General features: G+C 39.5%; 1 protein-coding gene across 3 annotated transcripts in view; it reads left to right on the top strand.

Moving 5' to 3' along the window:
• Window positions 1-18,783, top strand: part of Palld (palladin, cytoskeletal associated protein) — a 316,862-nt gene that overhangs the window by 140,012 nt on the left and 158,067 nt on the right. For all 3 annotated transcript variants that reach the window (XM_090354212.1, XM_090354211.1, XM_090354210.1), the window contains 4 exons: window positions 2,390-2,531; window positions 3,041-3,064; window positions 14,410-14,529; window positions 16,725-17,067. In XM_090354212.1, the coding sequence (XP_090210338.1) occupies window positions 2,390-2,531; window positions 3,041-3,064; window positions 14,410-14,529; window positions 16,725-17,067 (629 nt within the window). The remainder of the gene's footprint in view (window positions 1-2,389; window positions 2,532-3,040; window positions 3,065-14,409; window positions 14,530-16,724; window positions 17,068-18,783) is intronic.

Below are 18,783 nucleotides of genomic sequence, written 5' to 3'. Positions count from 1 at the left end.
TGTGTGTGTGTGTGTGTGTGTGTGTGTGTGTGTGTCCACAGGAGAAGCTAAGTGTCCTGGAATAACAACTAAGGTTTGGTCTGCCTTCATTCTTTGGCATATTACCATTTTTTTCATCTCTGACTTTCCAATACGTCCCCCTCTACACCCAGAAACAAAACCTACATAGTCTTGGGAATAAATCAGTCTCCTCTGGTGTCTGGAAGCTCAAGCATGAAAAATATTTGCGTGCCATTTGTTATCTATCATGAATGGCTTCCTGGACATGACTGGAGATATTTAACAGATCAACCCATAGAAGCTGGACCCCATGAGTGAAATGGTGTTTGAGCTACTAAGTCATTTTTTTTCTTTGGTTCCAATGACGAAGTCAAAATTTAATTTTAAACTGGAGATCCTTCTACATTTAAAAATAAGAATGGAGAGAAAGGCAGCTATTAGTTGATACTCTTACTTCAACTTTACTTTGAGAGAAGAAGAAGAGAGAGAGTAGCTATAATCCTAGCTACTCAGAAGGCAGTGGTCAAGAAGATAAAGATTTGAGGCCAGCTCAGGCAAAACATTGTAGAGATCTGGGCGAGGTGGTTCTCATCTGTCTTCCTGACTACACAAGAGGCTGAGACCGCGAGGATGCCAATCTAGGCTGACCCCAGGCAAAATGTGAGATGTTATCTCAAACATAAATGGAACATAAATGACTAAAAGTCTGGGTCAAGCTGTAGCACCCCTGCCTAGCAAGCAGCCCCTGAGTTCGAATCCAAAATTCTTACCAAATGTCAAATCAGGCTTCCATTACACTTTATTTATTTATTTTTGTTGGTAGTGGGGCTTGGCCTTAGCCTGGGCGCTGTCCCTGAGCTCTTCAGCTCAAGGCTACCTCCCTACCCCTTGAGCCACAGCACCATTTCTGGTTTTCGAGTGGTAAATTGGAGATAAGAGTCTCATCGACTTTAGTGCCTGTGCTGGCTTTGAACCTCAATCCTCAGATATCAGCCACCTGAGTAGCTAGGATTACATGCTTGAGCCACTGCACCCAGCTTGCATTACACTGTTAAAGTTCATCACAGATTGTCAGAATTCTCATAGTGCCTTAACACTCTTACTACACACCATTTGCATTTGCATCTGCTTTTCCCATAGGCTGCAGAATTTGAGATTGTCTATCAGTCCCTTAAACAATTAAAACCAACAACTGATTAAATAATGTCCCAAAAGTCTACACTCTTCCAATATGAGGGGTTTTTTGTGCAGATAAGTTCTTTTACCATAATTGAATTATTTAAAGAGTTCTACATGCTTTGTATTTGATCTGGTGCTCTGCTTACCAGGCTAAATAGTCAAAGAGATGAAAAGTTCCCACTTGGAGATGGAAGGAAAGAGAGGATGTATATCCTAATAGTTAATAGCAATCCCTGAGGCTTTACCTCTTTGCAGCTATGAAGCCAAATTAATTTTTAATCTTTTGGATTATAAAATTTATTAGTCTGGAGTTGGAGGAGGGTGAAATCAACAGGCAGTGGCAAGGAAGGAGGAAATGAAGGTCAGTGAGGAAGGACAGATGTTTTATTATTTTACTTAGGATCTCAAAATGAGAAAAGACCCAAACCCTTTAGCTTCATAAACCTGCCACAGAAAACAAGCTAAGCAGAGATGATGGGGTAGTACATGAAAAGGTTGAAGTGTATGAAAACAAATACATCTTTTTTTTCTTGTCTTATTTGGCTTTTCTAACAACCAATATTCATTTGGAGTGGAATTATTTTAAGAAACCCGCATTCCACCAGTTTATTAATGTAAAGAAAAAGTAGCAAGCTACAGAAGAGGTAACTCCTGCTTGTAAACCCTACTTGAGGGAGGGGATTGTTTAGTCCAGGCAAAAAGGAAATTCATGAGACTCATCTCAACCAAGAAAAAGCTAGATATAGTGGCACACACATCTGTTGTCCCAACAACATGGGAAGCATAAATAGAGTTGTAACCCAGGGGCAGCTCTGGTGTAAATGCAAGATCCTATTCCGAAAAGATGAAAAGAAAAGAATAGAAAAGAAAAGAAAGGAAAAGAGGGTTGAGTACCCCAGCAGAAGTAAGGCCCTGAGTCAAACCGCAGTACTGCAAAAGAGTTTCACTGACCTTTAATTAAATTAACTAAGGTAAGAAATAATCAATGCAAATTTAACCTATGGTGGTTAACCTTCCTCATTTTAGGATGTAGAAATTATGAATGGCTTTAAGATATTTATGAAAGGTAGTAGTTTGAATACAAGCTCTGCAGGGGATTTGGTTTTGCTTCCTGTTTATTGGACTAAGGTTTGTCCTTTGTATCTCTGAGATTGTGAAGTTTTTTTGAAGAGTGAACCATCTAAGAGAAAGCACTGTCCTTGAATTTCAGGAACTGCAGAACACTGCAGCCTCCGAGGGCCAGGTGGTAGTCCTGGAGTGCCGGGTTCGAGGGGCACCCACTCTGCGGGTGCAGTGGTTCCGGCAAGGAATTGAGATCCAAGACTCTCCAGACTTCCGAATTCTACAAAAAAGTAAGGAGACAGGACTCTATTTCTAAAGCCTACCATTTCATTCCGCCTGGTTTCAGGAAATCCGGAGATAAATTTTGATGAAAATTAATTCAAATGAGTTGATTTCACTTTTCGAAAAGTACAAGACTAGATAAGCCACTGTGTTCCAGGACCCAGAAAATTAAAACTGAGGTGCCCTTGAAACTGATTGAAGTTCTGTGTTCTTTCTTCAGAAATACGTTTCACATTTGTACTCAAATTCAGGCAAATAATTTTAGAAAGTTCACAAGTCCATAATCCACTTTGCAAGGACATCTTTAAATAATACTTAAAAGTGTTCCTGGAACTCAACTTGTTATATTTATAGAAAGAGAAATTATCTGCTGTCACTTGAATGTGCTCTTGTTTTATGGAAATTGTCTATAATGTGCTCTAGACGAGATAACAAGAAGAGAAATGTAGGTTCATTTTAATAGAATGCTATCCTAATACTCTATTCTGATTTATTTTCTTTCTCTTGTGACAAACAGAACCCAGATCTACAGCTGAGCCTGGTAAGAATTTTCTCCTTTTGGGGGGAGATGTATCTTTTGGGTTTCAATAGTTCTGTTTTCGGTTTTAAAGCTACACAAAGAACAATGTTTTGGCAATTCCCTGGAAATATGAGACACCCTCCCCCCTTCTTTATCATGGATCAGACATTGTGTTTTACATCATCTTTTCTATTAGTAAAACATTAAGTGCCACTCAGACAAGAAGGTCAAACTCAGTGACTTACAGGCTTGTTTTATTTAAATATAATCTTTCATACTCCAAAAGAAAACTAAGTCAATAATGGAAAAAATCCTCCTTAAAATTCCAATAGAAAAGAGTTCTATTCTGACTCCTGACAAAAACCCACTAGCAGTGAGGGAGCATGGCTGAGAACATGCCTCGAATGAGAGCCGCCAAAGATGTGTGCAGAGTCAACCCAGGTATGTCTCATTTATGTGCCATGAGCCATAAACGTTGAACGATGTTCGACAAGCATGAAGAAAGCCATCCTGTCCTAGCATGCCTCTTCATTACCAGGTCATCTGACCTCATCAGAATGCTCTGTGATCCACAGACATGGGGGCCAACCATTCCCCTGCCTCCAACCTCTCTCATACTTATGACTCCTCATGGACAAAAAAAAAGTTTGTCCAGGTATTTCACAGTATGCCCTGTTTGGGATTGTTTTCTTGTATTATTTGTTTACTTGGGATTATTTTTTCTTGAGCAAAGCCACAGTGCCCTGTGCTTCTAAACAAAGGATATAATACTAGATGATTTTTCACTTTCTGCTTCCAGCTCAAGTAGGTCCTGCTAAGTCTGCATTGGGAGCCGTGAGCTTGCCCTGACCTAGCTTAGGAATCAGAAGGCCCCTTGTGAGCAACTCTAGAGCACAGTGCCACGGCTATTCCTGATTCCATCCCGTGCATATGGGGGTCTTTAAAAACAGAGAACTCATCCACTAGGATCCAGAGCTTCAAAGATGCTTCTCTGCATCCACAGAGAACAACTGGCATTGATCTGTGGCCTCTGAGTTACAACTAGAGCATGACACCCCATGAAGTGCGTCAGTCACCAAATCAAATACGGTCACCAGGCAGGGAATGTGGCTTAGTGGTAGAGTGCTTGTCTAGCATGCGTGAAGCCCTGGGTTCAAATTCCTCAGTACCACGTAAATAGAAAAGGCCGAAAGTGGTGCTGTGGTTTAAGTGGTAGAATGTTAGCCTTGAGCAAAAGAAGCTTAGAGAATGCCCAGGCCCTCAGTTCAAGCCCCAGAACAAGAAAAAATACACACGCGCACACACACACACACACACACACACACACACACACACACACAATCTGCTTCTCACACTATAGAAATACACCACTTCAGATTTTGTCAGTTAAACATCTTTATATAAGACTGGATAATGCTCTCTGATACATTAAACTTTTGAGATTAAATTTAGTACATGAGCTCACGCCTGTAATCCTAGCTACGCAGGAGGCTGAAATCTGAGGATCCCTATTCAAAGCCAGCCTGGACAGGAAAGTTCTTGAGACTCTTATCTCCAATAAACTACTCAGAACAGAAAGTACTGTTGTGGCTCAAGTATAAACCACATGCCTTGAGTAAAAGACACTCAAGGACAGCACCCAGGTCTTGAGTTCAAGCTCCAGGACCAGCAAATTTTTTTAAAAAAGAAATCTTTATGAAACTAGAGTGGCTTAAGGCTATTTTAATGTTACATTTTGTATGCTGAGAATATTCATGGAACCCATGTCTCAGGGCCTGGCCTGTGTTCAACCTCTTTGAGGCACAGCTTGACTTCTGGCTTTCTGGTGGTTAATTCAGTTTCCACAGCTTTTTATGCCTGGGCAGACTTCAAGCCATAATCCTCAGATCTCAGTTTTCTGAGTAGCTAGGATTAAAGGCATGAGCTACCAGTTCCCAGCAACAGTCATATTTCTAAACAACACAAAATAGTTAAACTCCAACAATTGCTTTTGTGAGCTGACATGAATAAAAACATTACAACAAATTTTATAAAGCATATTTGTATTAAAACAAAGCTGTGGCATGCCTCATGCTATGGTTCTTTTATTGTTTTCCTTACATTGACCTTGAAGTTTCATGTCAAAGGGGGAAAAAAAACATGTTTCATTTCCTTAAATGACCTGATTGATCATGATACCCAGGAACCACTGGTGTATTCAGCCATAGATGGAGCCTGCAGCTACAGGCTCCTCTAATAGCTGGTTTTTGGTGGTCTTTAGCCACTGTTCATTAGAAAGGCCAAAGAAGATATATGACTACAGTCCATCAAGAATAGAAAATAAATTTTATATGAATTATTTCATCAGTGTTTATCTAATAACACAATCTCATTTTTGTTTCCCTAAGTAAAGCATACTCAAATCCCAAAATACTGAAATTTAAATACAAAATGAATAGAGCCACCTCAATATGCCTCTCACTCAATCTTTCCTCTAGATTGTCCTGTATTTATGATTGTTTTGTGATAAAAATCTTAGTCTGATAGGTATAGTCAAAGACATGTGGGTTCAACTAAAAAATAAGAAAATAAGTTTTATAACATCACTGATCCAGTGATGTTTTCCAAATACTATAACATAAAATACCCTTTGAAATTCAGGAAAAATATTTAAGCATTCAAATCTTATTACCCTCTCTTCCCTTCGTCTGACAGAGTCACTGGCATTTTTGTTGCTATTGTTGTTGTTTTGCTCTGTCTTCTGTGTACATCTAACCCCCATAACCTTCCTCCTTCCTTCCCTTCCAGGTTCTTTCTCAGTCCCACCCTCTCATTCTTCTTGTCTCCTCTTTCTCTTCAGATCTTGACTCTCTTCCTTTATCCATGCGCACAATATTTTAAAGGACTTAAAAAAAAAACTAGCCAGTGTTCCATTAGGACTAGATATTTAGATAAAGAAGGACATGGCAGAAGCCTGGCCAGCACATTTGTGAAAAGGAAGCAGGTTTTCCTTGTCACTTCTGTGTTGTATCTGTCTAATGTGTTTTACACTCCCCTCTCTGTCTAGACAGAAGTCAGCTTGCATCACAAATCTTCTCAGACTGCTTTGTGAATTCATAACTAGCCAGCTACTTGAAGATCAGTATCCTTTTGTCATCTTACCTGCCCCAGCCTTCTTTTTTGACACTCTAACTTTATACTGATTGAATCCTTAGAAGACTGGTCTGGGGGGTGGGGCAAGCAGACTCACTGGACAGATGTTAATACTCAGGCTCTTACTCAGCTGTCTGGAAATAGCCACAGACTGTAGTGAGTTACTTCTATAGCATTGTCTAAAGGCATGCAAAATGAAAACCACCTCCCAAAGAAGTGGCTTACGGGTTAGAGAATGATACATAGAAAAATACAGGGCCTCTTGTTTTGTTATGAATCTTTCACCACCACTGTGACCCATTCTAGACTTGATCAAATGATTCTGAATGTGAAATACATTCTATCCAATTAAAAATGCCAAGATGCTGAGTTGTGGGGGGGGTGATAAAACTGTTTGGTGAGATATCAATGAACTCAATACACTTATAATGTAATACAAATTCAAGGTAGAATAAAGCATATTCAAAAGCATATTGATTCTGTAGTTCCCAAACTCTGGGATGGGGTAACAGAGTAGCTGTGGTACCTCTTCATTCTGACAAGGATGCTCTCCTTCCTTTGAACATATTGATATCTAACATCTGACAGATGACACAGATAGGACAAGCCACAGACATGACTAGCCGAAAATAATTCCAATTTACAACAGGACCACTGTTCTCTCTTCTATAACAACTCTTTGTGAAATTGAGATTTTTTTTTATTTGTTTGTACTCATTTGTTAATATGGTTCTGGGAACTAAACTTAGGGCTTCATGCTTGCAAGGCAGCTACTCTATCACCTGAGCCACACCTCCAGCCCTAAAATCACATTTTAGATTGATGCAAAATGAAATAAAACAAATATTCCATGAAAAACCTGAGGACTATGAAATAAGAATGACCATGTACAATCTGGCACTAAGAGAGATTATGAAGAACCTAACAAAGGCATTCATCCAATAGAAAGTAATTGTAGTTATTTAAGAGCATTTTCTTTTGTGGCATGTATATTCTCTCTTTTTTTCCCCAAATAGTACCTATTTTCATATATACTATCCTATTGTTTGGAAACATAATACACAGAAATGTTAGATATATTGATTTTTAATAACATCATTTCAAAAATTGCTGAGACATTTAGGATACCACATGACCTAAGAAAGATTGGAGACGATAGGCACTCTAGCGAGTGTTATACCAGGGAAATTGAGTGAATTCTAATGCCAAAGGCTCTTGGCTCCCAGTTTTTTCCTGTGTGGACCTTCTAGAGTGCCATCTTCTAAAAATGCCTTTCTTGGGCAGAGACTGAAGGACTCCTCTGTGCAGTCTGAACAATGCAGAGGAAGGAAGGAGATGCAAAGACACCACTTGGGGAGTGTGCATCTATTTTGTGCAACCAGGAAACCATCATTGACAAGTGAGTTTCCCCTGCTCAGAGCAACAGCAGGCAAACAGACAACCTCATCTGAGCAGCGCTTCTCACAGGAGTGAGAGAGAAGAAGTAACTCTCCTGCAGGCTGCATGGAGAAAGCAGATTTGTAAAGAAAGAAAGAGAAAAAGCAAAGTTTGAAAGTGACCTAGGAATTAAAAGTGAGAACTATTTTGAAAAATGCAGAGGAGCAATGGAAGTCCTTTGGAAAATAAAGATATTTGAATGAAATATTTTGGTAACAGAAAGTTGAAATCATCCACAAAATACAGCAAAAAACAACGGATCTAAGAGAAAAGAGATCTTAGAGAGTTACAGAAACCAGAGAAGCAGCCTGGGAAGACCAGACTCGTGGGTAACTAGGGTTGCAGGAGAAGAGAAGAAAGATGGAGAAGTAATGGGCCTGTTGAAGAACTTTTTCAAAACCATACCCCCCACTGACTAGAAGCTATCCATTTCCAGATTTGGGTAAAAAACACCTAATATGTAATGCTTGGAATAAATTAAGCTTCATTGTGAAGTTCCCAGAAAGGGAAACTTATTGTACAAATGCCCAAAGGTGGAAAATAATCAGGTTATATTCAAACTGCCAACAGAAAAGCTTACACATCCTTGTAAGCCTCACTAGACACGTGAGACAATAGTTAAACCTTCAAAAGTCCAATTACTGCCAGCCTAGAGATCCAGCCACAGTCAAGCCTTCGGTGTTGTGTGAAGATGGAGGATAAAAATCTTTTCAGACAGGCAAGGTCCTAGAAAGGTCCCTCGACCAGGCTCGGTGGGAGGACACAGCAGCGTTCTGCTTCAACCACATCTGAGATTTAGAAGTTAGCCCAGTTGCATTTAGACATAAACAATATAGTGATGGCTATGCCACTGGCAATTTCTTCTGGATATCTTGCTTCTTTCCCACACTCAGCCCATTAGACCATCTCTCTGTAGCAAGACTGTATTTCCTGGGACTCGTGACGTGGTACCCAGATACCCATGCAGGTTTTCTACAAGTTGAAACTAGCTAATGGCCCTAGAGCATATTCTTGTTATGTGATTTTCTTTCTTCTGTCCTCCTGCTCTGCCTCTACCCCTGTTTTGCTCTGGTTATTTCTGTGCTCCTAGGTACACTCTGAGATTGCCCATCGGACTACTTCAAGCTTCCCATCACAGTTTAAATGATGGACGTCCACCACTATGCCCAACTCTGTTCCATGGAGATGGAGGGTCTTAAACTGTTCTGCATGAGTTTGTCTGGAACCAAGAGCCACCAGAATCCAGCCTACCATATAGCTAGAATGACAGACATGTGTCACAGTGCCCATGTATTGGTTGTAAAGGGTTCCGAGAGATTTGCTCAGGCCATTTTTGAACTCTGTTCTCCCAGTCTCAGCCTCTCAAGGAGCTAGGATTACAAGTGCAAACCACCAGTACTTGACTTGTTACCCTATTTTCTAAAATTAGAGGACACATTTCTTTGAGGATACATACATAGATCGTAAATATATAAAGCACATCAAAGGATTGCTGTTTTGAAAAGAGACAGAATATTAACTAGGGGAAGTATACTAGGAATTCTAAAGTACAAACAGTATTTTACTTCTTAGACTACATACATACAGAGCTCATTTCATTGCAATCCCTTAAACTACACTTATGAGTGTATGCACACACACATACACACATCAGTGCTGGCATTTGAACTCAGGTCCTCTTTTCTCTTGCCTGGCTTTTCCAATCAAAGTTGGTGCTCTGCCTCTTGAGCTTCCAGTGTTATGTTTTACTTCAGTTCTAGCCTTACGTTAGTTAATTAGAGATAAGTCTGTTGCCTTTTTCTGCCCGGGCTGGCTTCTAACTGCAGTCCTCAGATCTCAGCCTCCTGAGCAGCTAGGATGATAATTGGTGGCTGGAGCCACCAGTGTTTTAAATATACATCCCTTGATGGAGTTTGCAATTCTTTTAAAGTCCTTATTAACTATAAATGCAAACATTACATTTGCCAGCACTGAATTTCATCTGTTAATTTTATCCCAGAGTTCTTTATCAGTTGTTTTTTTTTGTTTTGTTTTTATCAAACTAGTGGTTAGAAAAAGTAGAAGCCCAATTCTTTTTGGTAACTCTGGATCAGACAATTAAAAAAGCTTTGAAGGAAGCTATGTTTGAAAATATCTCCCCCAAAACCCAAGAGACCCAGTAATCTTATCCCTGCTTCCTCCTGACTTTCTTCCTATGAGTTTCTGCAAAAAAATAAAATTGGGTTTTGTTTGTATTTGTGTTAAGTATATCCAAGGACTTGAATGAGATTCAAGACTGCCTTCTGGGAGATAGTACTATAATTAAGTAAATTTTAGGTAACTGTAAAAAGTAAAGAATTTAGTACCAATAAAAATAGTTTCAGACTTAGTAATTTATTATATGCCCTCAAGTAAAACCCTTAGGAAATCAAACTTAGGAAAATTGGATTAAAGTGGATCATAATTAAAGTTATTAATAACTTTAAAGTTTTTCCACTTATACTGGAGACAGTTCTTTACTGCAGACCAGTAAGCCCCAACTCCCTTTATTTGACATGAATAGTCATTTCTTGATTTCCACTCCTTACCAAAATTTATTTTACAGATGTCTTTGTGGTCTTTGTTTAAGTAAGATGCTACCAGATGAAAATTCAATATTACATCCTGGCTCATCTCATTTCCTTGTGGCTTTCTTTATTTTTATAATGTCAGAACCATACAAGCTATGATGAACATTTCTCCCAACAAAACAAGCTCCTGGTAGGATGGCTGAGTGACCTTGCTTAGACAAGGGCATTAAACTAACAATTTTTTGCATGTGAGTCATGGGGCTTGAACTCCACCTGAGCACTGTCCCTGAGCTCTTCAGCTCACGGCTACCACCCTAGCCCTAAGCCAACCCCACCCCGCACCCTGAGATGTTTTCTAGAAGTTAATTGGAGATAAGAGTCTCAGGTCCTTTTGTGCTGGAGCTGGCTTTGAACCTTGATCCTCAGATCTCAGCCTCCATATTAGCTTGGATTATAGGCGTGAGCCACCGCACTCAGCTTAAACTAACATTTTAACCAATGAAAATCACTATGGTCTAGCAACGTTTGAATCACTAAAATAACGTAACATTATTACTTTTTCTTTGCTATTTTTCAATGTCTTTCCTAAAGGTGAAGCTGTTTATCCACTAACTACATGCAATTCCTGAGTATTCATATAAAATGACGTGTGCTCAATCAAATTTGAAGTACACAAAGGATGGTTGTAGGAAAATCAGTCATTTTCTTGAACATGGAACAAAACTATGTTTAATAATATCATTTGGATTTAAATCTTTTATACTAACCTATATATCACAGGACATTTTATATAATAGGATGAAAAGTACATGCATCTTTTTTTAATGTTTATTTTATTGTTGGGGTGATATATAGAGGGTTGTTGCAGTTACATTCTTCAGGTAATAGGCATATTACTTTCTGAACATTGTTACCCTTCCCAAGTTTTTCTCCAGCTCTTCCTCACCCCCCCCACACCCTCTCCCACTCATCTTTTTTTTCCCTTACCTTCCCAGGAAAATCAATCTTAAAGTCCAATAGACAACATGCTTTTTGTAAATCAAGTATTATTTTCCTTCTATTTAAATTTCATTTGTATGCTTATTTAAAAAATAATTATAGAGAGCCCAATGTGTGATAAATACTGAGAATAGATTCCCATCAACACTACAAATGGTCTGTGCTCTCAGAGATTATTTACAGTCAAGGAACCAGAAACTAACAAACAAATTGTGGAATGAGTAAATTATTTACTAATTAGTTATATATAGACTTATCTTTCACAGTTTTTAGCAAGTACAGTAAATAAATAAACAACAAATTACCAAAAAATATTTAAATATTCTGCTCAATTGATTCAGAGAAACTCTCAGTCAGTTCCAAATTCTACTTACTTGTGTTTAAGTATTTGTGGGACCTACTGTGTGCAGCGAAACACAGATTTTGTGAAAATCTGCCTCCCTAAAAGCACTGCCCCAAAGACGAAGTAAAAGATAAGGAACTTAATTGAAGTTATTGAAGGAGAGTGTTAGATTTATTGAAAGGTAGCATGAGCACGTCTTTAGTGGGAGTAACATTTTGGGAAAAAGTATCAAGCATCTGCTATACAGTACTGAACTCTATGCGTCCTGAGTGTGTGATGTTTTTCTTCAATGCAGTCTCTTTGGAATCATGTACTTATGGGTACCAAGATTCCACTATAGTTGTGAAACATGTCTTCATGGAAAATTCCCATTCTAAAATCACATGTAGGTAAGGAATCTGACCAAGTCTATTTTGGAAAATTTAAAAATAAAAAAAGATTCTCTATGTTTACAGAAACATATAAGGCTGAGTAGGGAGGGCTTAAATCTTTCATTACTTTCCTGGTCTCTAAGTTCCTTGTGTGTAAGCTAGGAAAATATGCAGAACAAATGGGAAGAAAACATATGCCTACAGGAGGCAGGTTGCTTACCTTTAGCATCTGGGTTGTAGCACTAATTAGCCATGGCCTTGAGAGAATTGCTTTGGACCAATCCTGAAGAAATCAGAGATTTGAACCAGTCAGTCTGAAATCCCTTAGAGCACTTATATCCTAAGTTTTATTTACCCTTCTCCAGTTAAGTCTACATTTAATTCACTCTACAACCATATGAATTCAATTAAAAAAATTCCCGGTCCCTTGTACTCTCCAGTTATATCTTACTACCCAAACTTGAATTATTTCCACACTTTCTATCTTCCTTTTCCATTGGAAAGCCAAGAACTGCGTACAGTATTGTCAAAACACAGAATTACCTCCTGCTCTCTGTTGTTCTATTGTTTTCCCCTCTATTCAGTGAAGCTTTTAATTAAAAAAAAGAACAGTTGTGCCTTTGAAAGGTAGAAGTGTCTCCCTAACCTGGATCTTGAAAGTTTTTACTTAATTTGTCATGATTGATGGACAGTTACTGAACCCAGAACAATAGTAGATGTTACAGGGAGTGTGTGTTAGCTAATCACCCTTTTTACATTGCATGCCTAAGTTTACATATACACGTGTACATGTGCATGCATGTGCATGCATGTACACACACACACACACACACACACACACACACACCTTCTTCTGCCTGTGACTGGGTTGAATATAAAATGTATTTCCTGCTGTGAGTTCTAATATTTAAAAGTTTAAAAATCCACTCTTTAGGACAAAGTTTGCTATATTTTTCCACAAGGTAAAAAAAAATATCATCTGGAAAGCATATTGGTAAAAACTCTTTGGCCCCAACCCAGATCTACTGAATCATCCTCTCTGGAGGAGAAGAGAAGACTAGGAAATCAGCATACTTAACGAATGTTCCAGGTGATTCTTATCATCAAACAAGTCTGGGCAACACTACCATAAAATTCAAGATCCATGATGTTCAGAATAACCCACACTGCATCTCATAAATAGTCCTCCTCAAAAAACAAAAATAAAAACAAAACCACTGTCCTATCTACTCTTGTTGAGGACAAAAAGCATCTTAGCTGTAGTTTTTACAAAATTAAATCATAGCTGAAGCATATGAGATCCAAATGCAGAATAGAAACAAAACTAGTGCTCTGCCTGTTCCATACTTGCCAGTTCATTCTTCTGCCCTTTAGTTTTCCTTCTCAACAGAACCATTGATCTTAAGATATTCAAATAACCTACATGTAAATCACACTCCACAGTTTTACAGGATTGGTTCATGGACTTTCCCAGTTCCCATAGTGCACCTTGACATAGAGGAATCTTTGGCACTAATGGAGACAGGGGAGCTTTGGTTGCTTTCCTGTCTCTTATACCCCTTATTCCTGTTTGCTGGGAAGTAGTCTTACTTCAGGTTTTCTTTCTAGAAATAAAGTGGTGAAGCTCTAAAGCACAGTGTGTAACCTAAGTCCAGAATAAATTCTATCCCTCAAAAACAGTGGTCTTTTTCAAAAATGTCTTGAAATATAAAATGGAAGAAATAAGATTGAAAATTAGGATTATAGAATTAAGACTTATAGACCATAAGGAAATAAAGAATGAAGTCTGACATTTATACTTATTTCAGACTGGACTAAAAGTCTGGTTGACCATTCAGTATTTTTAAAAATTGCTCAGATACTAGATATACAATAATTATCCCTAATCACAAAGACTAGATCTTTTTTGCCTTTCCTGCCATATTTTCAAGATATCTTTGCAACCCTTCCTGCTGAATCTGTAAAAATAAAACCAAACAGGTTCATGAATCCATTTTCTTTTCCTTTGCATCATAATACATATTTTGAACAGGCAATACAAATTCATGATACAAACTTTGTACAAATACATGAAACAATGTAAGATAAAGCAAGTGAATAGCCCTTTACGTTTTAAATAATTATGTTATTAAGTTTCATAGGTGTCAAGCACTAATGACATAAACCTATAATACTATCTATCCTGCAATACGAGGATCAAAGTTTGTAGCCAGCCTGGGCAGAAAAAATCCAAGAAACTTTTATCTTCCAGCTAATGCACACAAGACTGGAACTAGAGCTATGGTTCATGTGGTCAGGTACCACTCATAAGGGAGAAAGCCAAAGGAGAGTTTGTGGAGGCCCTAAGTTCAAGGCCCAGTATAAGCACGAAACAAACAAACAGAAAAACATCAGGGGCTTCAACTTGAATTTAAAAGAGAGCCCTAAATATTTACATTACAGCTGATATGGAAATTTAAGAGGACTTGTGGTTGGTAGAGAGAGACTGGGTGGTTTGTTGTGATGGATGACCGACTCACTTCTCTTCCCTTACAGAGGAGATTTGCACACTGGTCATCGCCGAGACTTTCCCAGAAGATGCTGGGATCTTTACCTGCTCAGCAACAAATGACTACGGATCAGTGACCAGCACCGCCCAACTAGTTGTCACTTCAGGTGGGTGGGAGTTGAAGCTGATTCTATTCCCCAGCTCTGTTTGCCCAAGCCAAATGGCAACTGTCTCTGGAGCACTCAGCTTTTAGGAATGCTTGTGGCACCTCCAGGAGTTACCCCAACAATCAAGGGTTTTATCTGAAACAAATGCTTTGAGGGAAGGCTAGGAGAGGGGGTGGAAAGGAGATAAGGAACAAGGTACTCATTCTTGGGGCTGTTTTTGCTGTTTGTTTGTTTAAATAATGCAGTCTCAATTTGGGAAACAATGGAACTCGTTTTCTAAGTCTTGATGGTAACCTAGAATCCTCTCCACCTAGAAAGTCACCTGTAAGTCAGAATGCAATCTTGGTTCCCAGAAATGTCAGTGTATGAGGTACCAAGATACTGTAGTCCGTAGTCCAGTCCACTAAACTTCTGGAAAAGGAAAATTCCATGAAAATCTAGTGTAGGACTAGAGATGTATCTCAAATGGTAGAGTGCCAGTCTGGTACATGAGGCTCTGAATTAAAAAAGGAGGAGGGAGGGAGAGAGAAAGGAAGGGAGGGAGGAAGGCAGGAAGAAGGAAGGAAGGGTAATTCAGAAAAGCTTTAAAGATCTTAGAAATCAAATTTCAATGGTAATTTATAACTTTTATATGAAAAATAAAGCAAGATGTTATAATCTTGTAACCAGTATTGAAAAATAGATGAACACTTTTTTAAACTCAAAAAACATACCACCAGGGAAGGCATTCTAAAGACTTTTGCCCTTATTATTTTATTTCACTATTTTCTATTATTACTAATGAGCTCCATCTCTGTTGGTCAGTTTATAGAGTTGGGTTTTGTTTTGTTTTAAATCTCTTAGCAAAGCCTGACCCATAGTAATACATACAGTATGGGACGAGGAAGTGGATGTCTGATGCCTGAGACGGATTTGGAGAACAATTCAACTGCCATTTAGTTTCTAGAAGAGCAAGAACCCAGGACTAGGTGGCAGCAGAGGCATGACCAAAAGTGGCTTGGGGGATGTGAAGCGTGGAAATTGTCAATGCTTTTCCATCTCCGTTGAGAAAGGCAATGAAAGGGAGTGGTTAACACAAAGGCGTCCCATGGGCATTCAGTGGAAATGTTGGGGTCATGATTGGAGTCATGTAGTAGTGTATCGCGAGTGTTCTGTTTCATCAAGTGGCCACGCCAGTAGTGCAGAGCTCAAAGAACTGTAACAAAAGAAAGTCTGTTGGGCTCTGGGAAAAGTGAGGGGGAATATATATACATATATATATATTTACATACGCATAACATATTGTGGATAACAAGAAAAAAAAGTCTCCTTTCTTCCCTCCACTATTACTGGGATTTGCACTCAGGGCTTGAACATAGTCCCTTAGCTTTTTTGTTTATGGCTGGTGTTCTACCACTTCAGCCACAGCTCCACTTCCAGGGTTTTTGGCAGATTAATCAGAGATAAGAATGTCTTACACTCTCTGTCTAGTCTAGCTGCAAATTGGGATCCTCAGATCTCAGCTTCCTAAGTAGCTAGGATGATAGGTGTGACTCACAAGTACTTGGCAAAGAAAGAAAGAAAGAAAGAAAGAAAGAAAGAAAGAAAGAAAGAAAGAAAGAAAGAAAGAAAGAAAGAAAGAAAGAAAGAGAGAGAGAGAAAGAGAGAGAGAAAGAGAGAGAGAAAGAAAGAATAAAATGCACCTCTTTTCTGTTACAACTGGGACGATTACCTGGCATGAGAGCAGGAGGCATACATTTCACTTATACTCAGAACTTTTCTTTCCTTGGCTTTAAAATAAGATGAATATCCACATAAATCTTTTATAGCTCAAACTCTGTCAGCAAATATGGATGGGTAGCCTAGGGGACCCACGACCTGAAAGTGAGAGGATAAAGTATTTTGGTTGATACTCTTTGTGTAGCCTTTTTTATTTTAATTTTAAATCAGGTCCTACCTTTAGATCTTCTTTGGAATGAATGAATTGACAAGTAGTTTCCCTCCATCTGAATTCAGTGGGGAAGTGATCCAGGTGGTAAACATTGGAAATAATCCTGGGAAAGCCTAGGCCTACCAGCTGGCAATATTGTGTCCAGTGAAGGCAACATTCCTTCTCTTGTGTAAGAACAGGGCACACAGGGTGTCTCGGGGACTTATGATGGTGAGAAGATGACTTGGTGACGTGGTAGCCTCTCCTTTTGCTTCCCTTTCCCCAGCCAACACTGAAAACTGTAGCCACAGCTCATTTGGATATGGCAACAATGAGCACTTGCAGCATTTCCCACCTCCACCTCCCATGTTGGAAAGCAGCAATTTGGAGTTAACATCCAAAACACCCTGTGAGATCCAGCAGGTGAACAGCCCTGACTTTGGACTCAGCATGGCAGCCCTTCAGATGCAATTCAGTTCTGCCGAGAGGGAAAGCAACGGAGTCCATCCCAGCCATGGAATGAATGGACTGATGAATGGCAAAGCTAACGGTAATAAATCTCATCCAACACCAACGGCCCTGCTTTCACCCACCAAGGAGCCACCACCCCTGCTTGCCAAACCGAAACTGTGAGTCTTTCTGCATACTTTTCTAATACTTTCAATACTCCTGCTAAATGTCCTCTCTGGTTAGAAAACATTTTTTTTTGCAGGATTTAACTATGGGGCAACTTGTCCTGGCAAGTTTTCCCTTACTCTCTGTTAAAGGGGGATGCTTTCAAAATAAAAAAGAAGAAGAAGGAAGGGAGGGAGGGGGGAATAAGAAGCTCAGTTAAATCGGCCCTTTATTAAAGGCTGTAACTGGTTTTGAATGTGAAAATATGTGTGAATTCCATGACCTTCCAACTTGTAGCCAAAAGTAGAAAGATGAAAAAGGTGGCTAGGTCATCTCGGAGCCCTCCGGTGAAATATGACCAACTGTTTTTATTGTATCACTCAGTAAGGCGATCTGGTAGAGATAGGAGGAGACATGTAAAATCTGAGCATGGACATTCAGTGTGTAGATTCTGGCAAAAGGAGTGAAACCAGAGATAGGCTTGTCAGGAAGAAGAGTAAAGTATTCCTCTTAACTTGAGCAACTTGGCTCCAGAATCCCAGGGAACTGCAGAGTTCCACCCTCCTACTTGCTTTCTGATATTTTCTTAGGATGATAAGGATGGAAACGCTCACTTGAGCTATTTCCATTGGCACTGTGCAACGAAGTTATTAAAAATGGAACCATTACAATGTCAGAGAGAGGCAGAAATAAGTGACTCAAAAAGTTCTATCAGATTGGCAGTTTTGCCTAGTGGTAGAGTGCTTGCATGGCATGCATGAAGACCAGGGTTCGAGTTCTCGGTACCATTTACATAGAAAAAGCCAGATGTGGTGCTGTGGCTGAAGTAGTAGAGCTCTGGCCTTGAGAAAGTCCAGTGCCCAGGCCCTGAATTCAAGCTCCAGGACTGGCAGAAAAGAAAAAAAAATAAACAGTTCTATCATAGTAATTTGAGTTACTGCTCTGACAGATGTCAGTGGGAATGCAAGGCACAGAATGTATAGGCACTCAATTGGCCCAGTCTAGGAAAGTCCCCAGTATTTCTCCCCATGACATCCGATGTTCATGACTTGATGCAAGAAAGATTTCTAGATGATAGGAATTATTCTTTGTTTTCCTAGTTCTAAGCATTCTGTGGTCTTTCTGTGAACATCTCACTTGTTAAAGAAGAAATGACAATAATATGCTTAGACCAGAATAATGCCTTACATTTTGACATCTCTTTATTATTTACCAAACGAACCCCCAAAACACTTAGAATTAACGAATGGGCAGAATTTTTTAATAGTCTTCTAAGCATAAGGAATTGCCAAAGATAAAGGATTAATTAAAAGGACACAGTGACTTTGTGTAATTAGCAACAGTGGAGTAAATCTAGAATCAAAATCTAGAATCATGGGCCCGGGAGTTTGGCCTAGTGGTTAAAGTGCTTGACTAGCATGCACAAAGACCCGGGTTCGATTCCTCGATATCCCACATACACAACCAAGCCGGAAGTGGCAGAGACGAGACTGCGACGGTGACAGAGAGCGAAAGAAGCGAGCTGAGCTGAAGTGAACAGAGCCCAACCGAGTGGTGGCCGGAGCGAGCGGGGCCGGAGCGAGCAGAGCCAGGAGCAAGCGAGAGCTGGCCGGGCCGGAGCGAGCGGGGCCGGAGCTAGAAAGGGGGCCTAGCCGGGCCGGAGCGAGCAGGGCCGGAGCAAGCGGGGCCAGAAAGAGAAAGGGGCCAAAAAAAAAAAAAAAGAAAGAAGC

Source organism: Megascapheus bottae, chromosome 20 (assembly GCF_031878675.1).
Source record: "Megascapheus bottae isolate mThoBot1 chromosome 20, mThoBot2.hap1, whole genome shotgun sequence".
NCBI classification, from domain to species: domain Eukaryota; kingdom Metazoa; phylum Chordata; class Mammalia; order Rodentia; family Geomyidae; genus Megascapheus; species Megascapheus bottae.
Note: the sequence above shows the minus strand (reverse complement) of the source record. Positions and strands in the feature narration are given on the sequence as shown.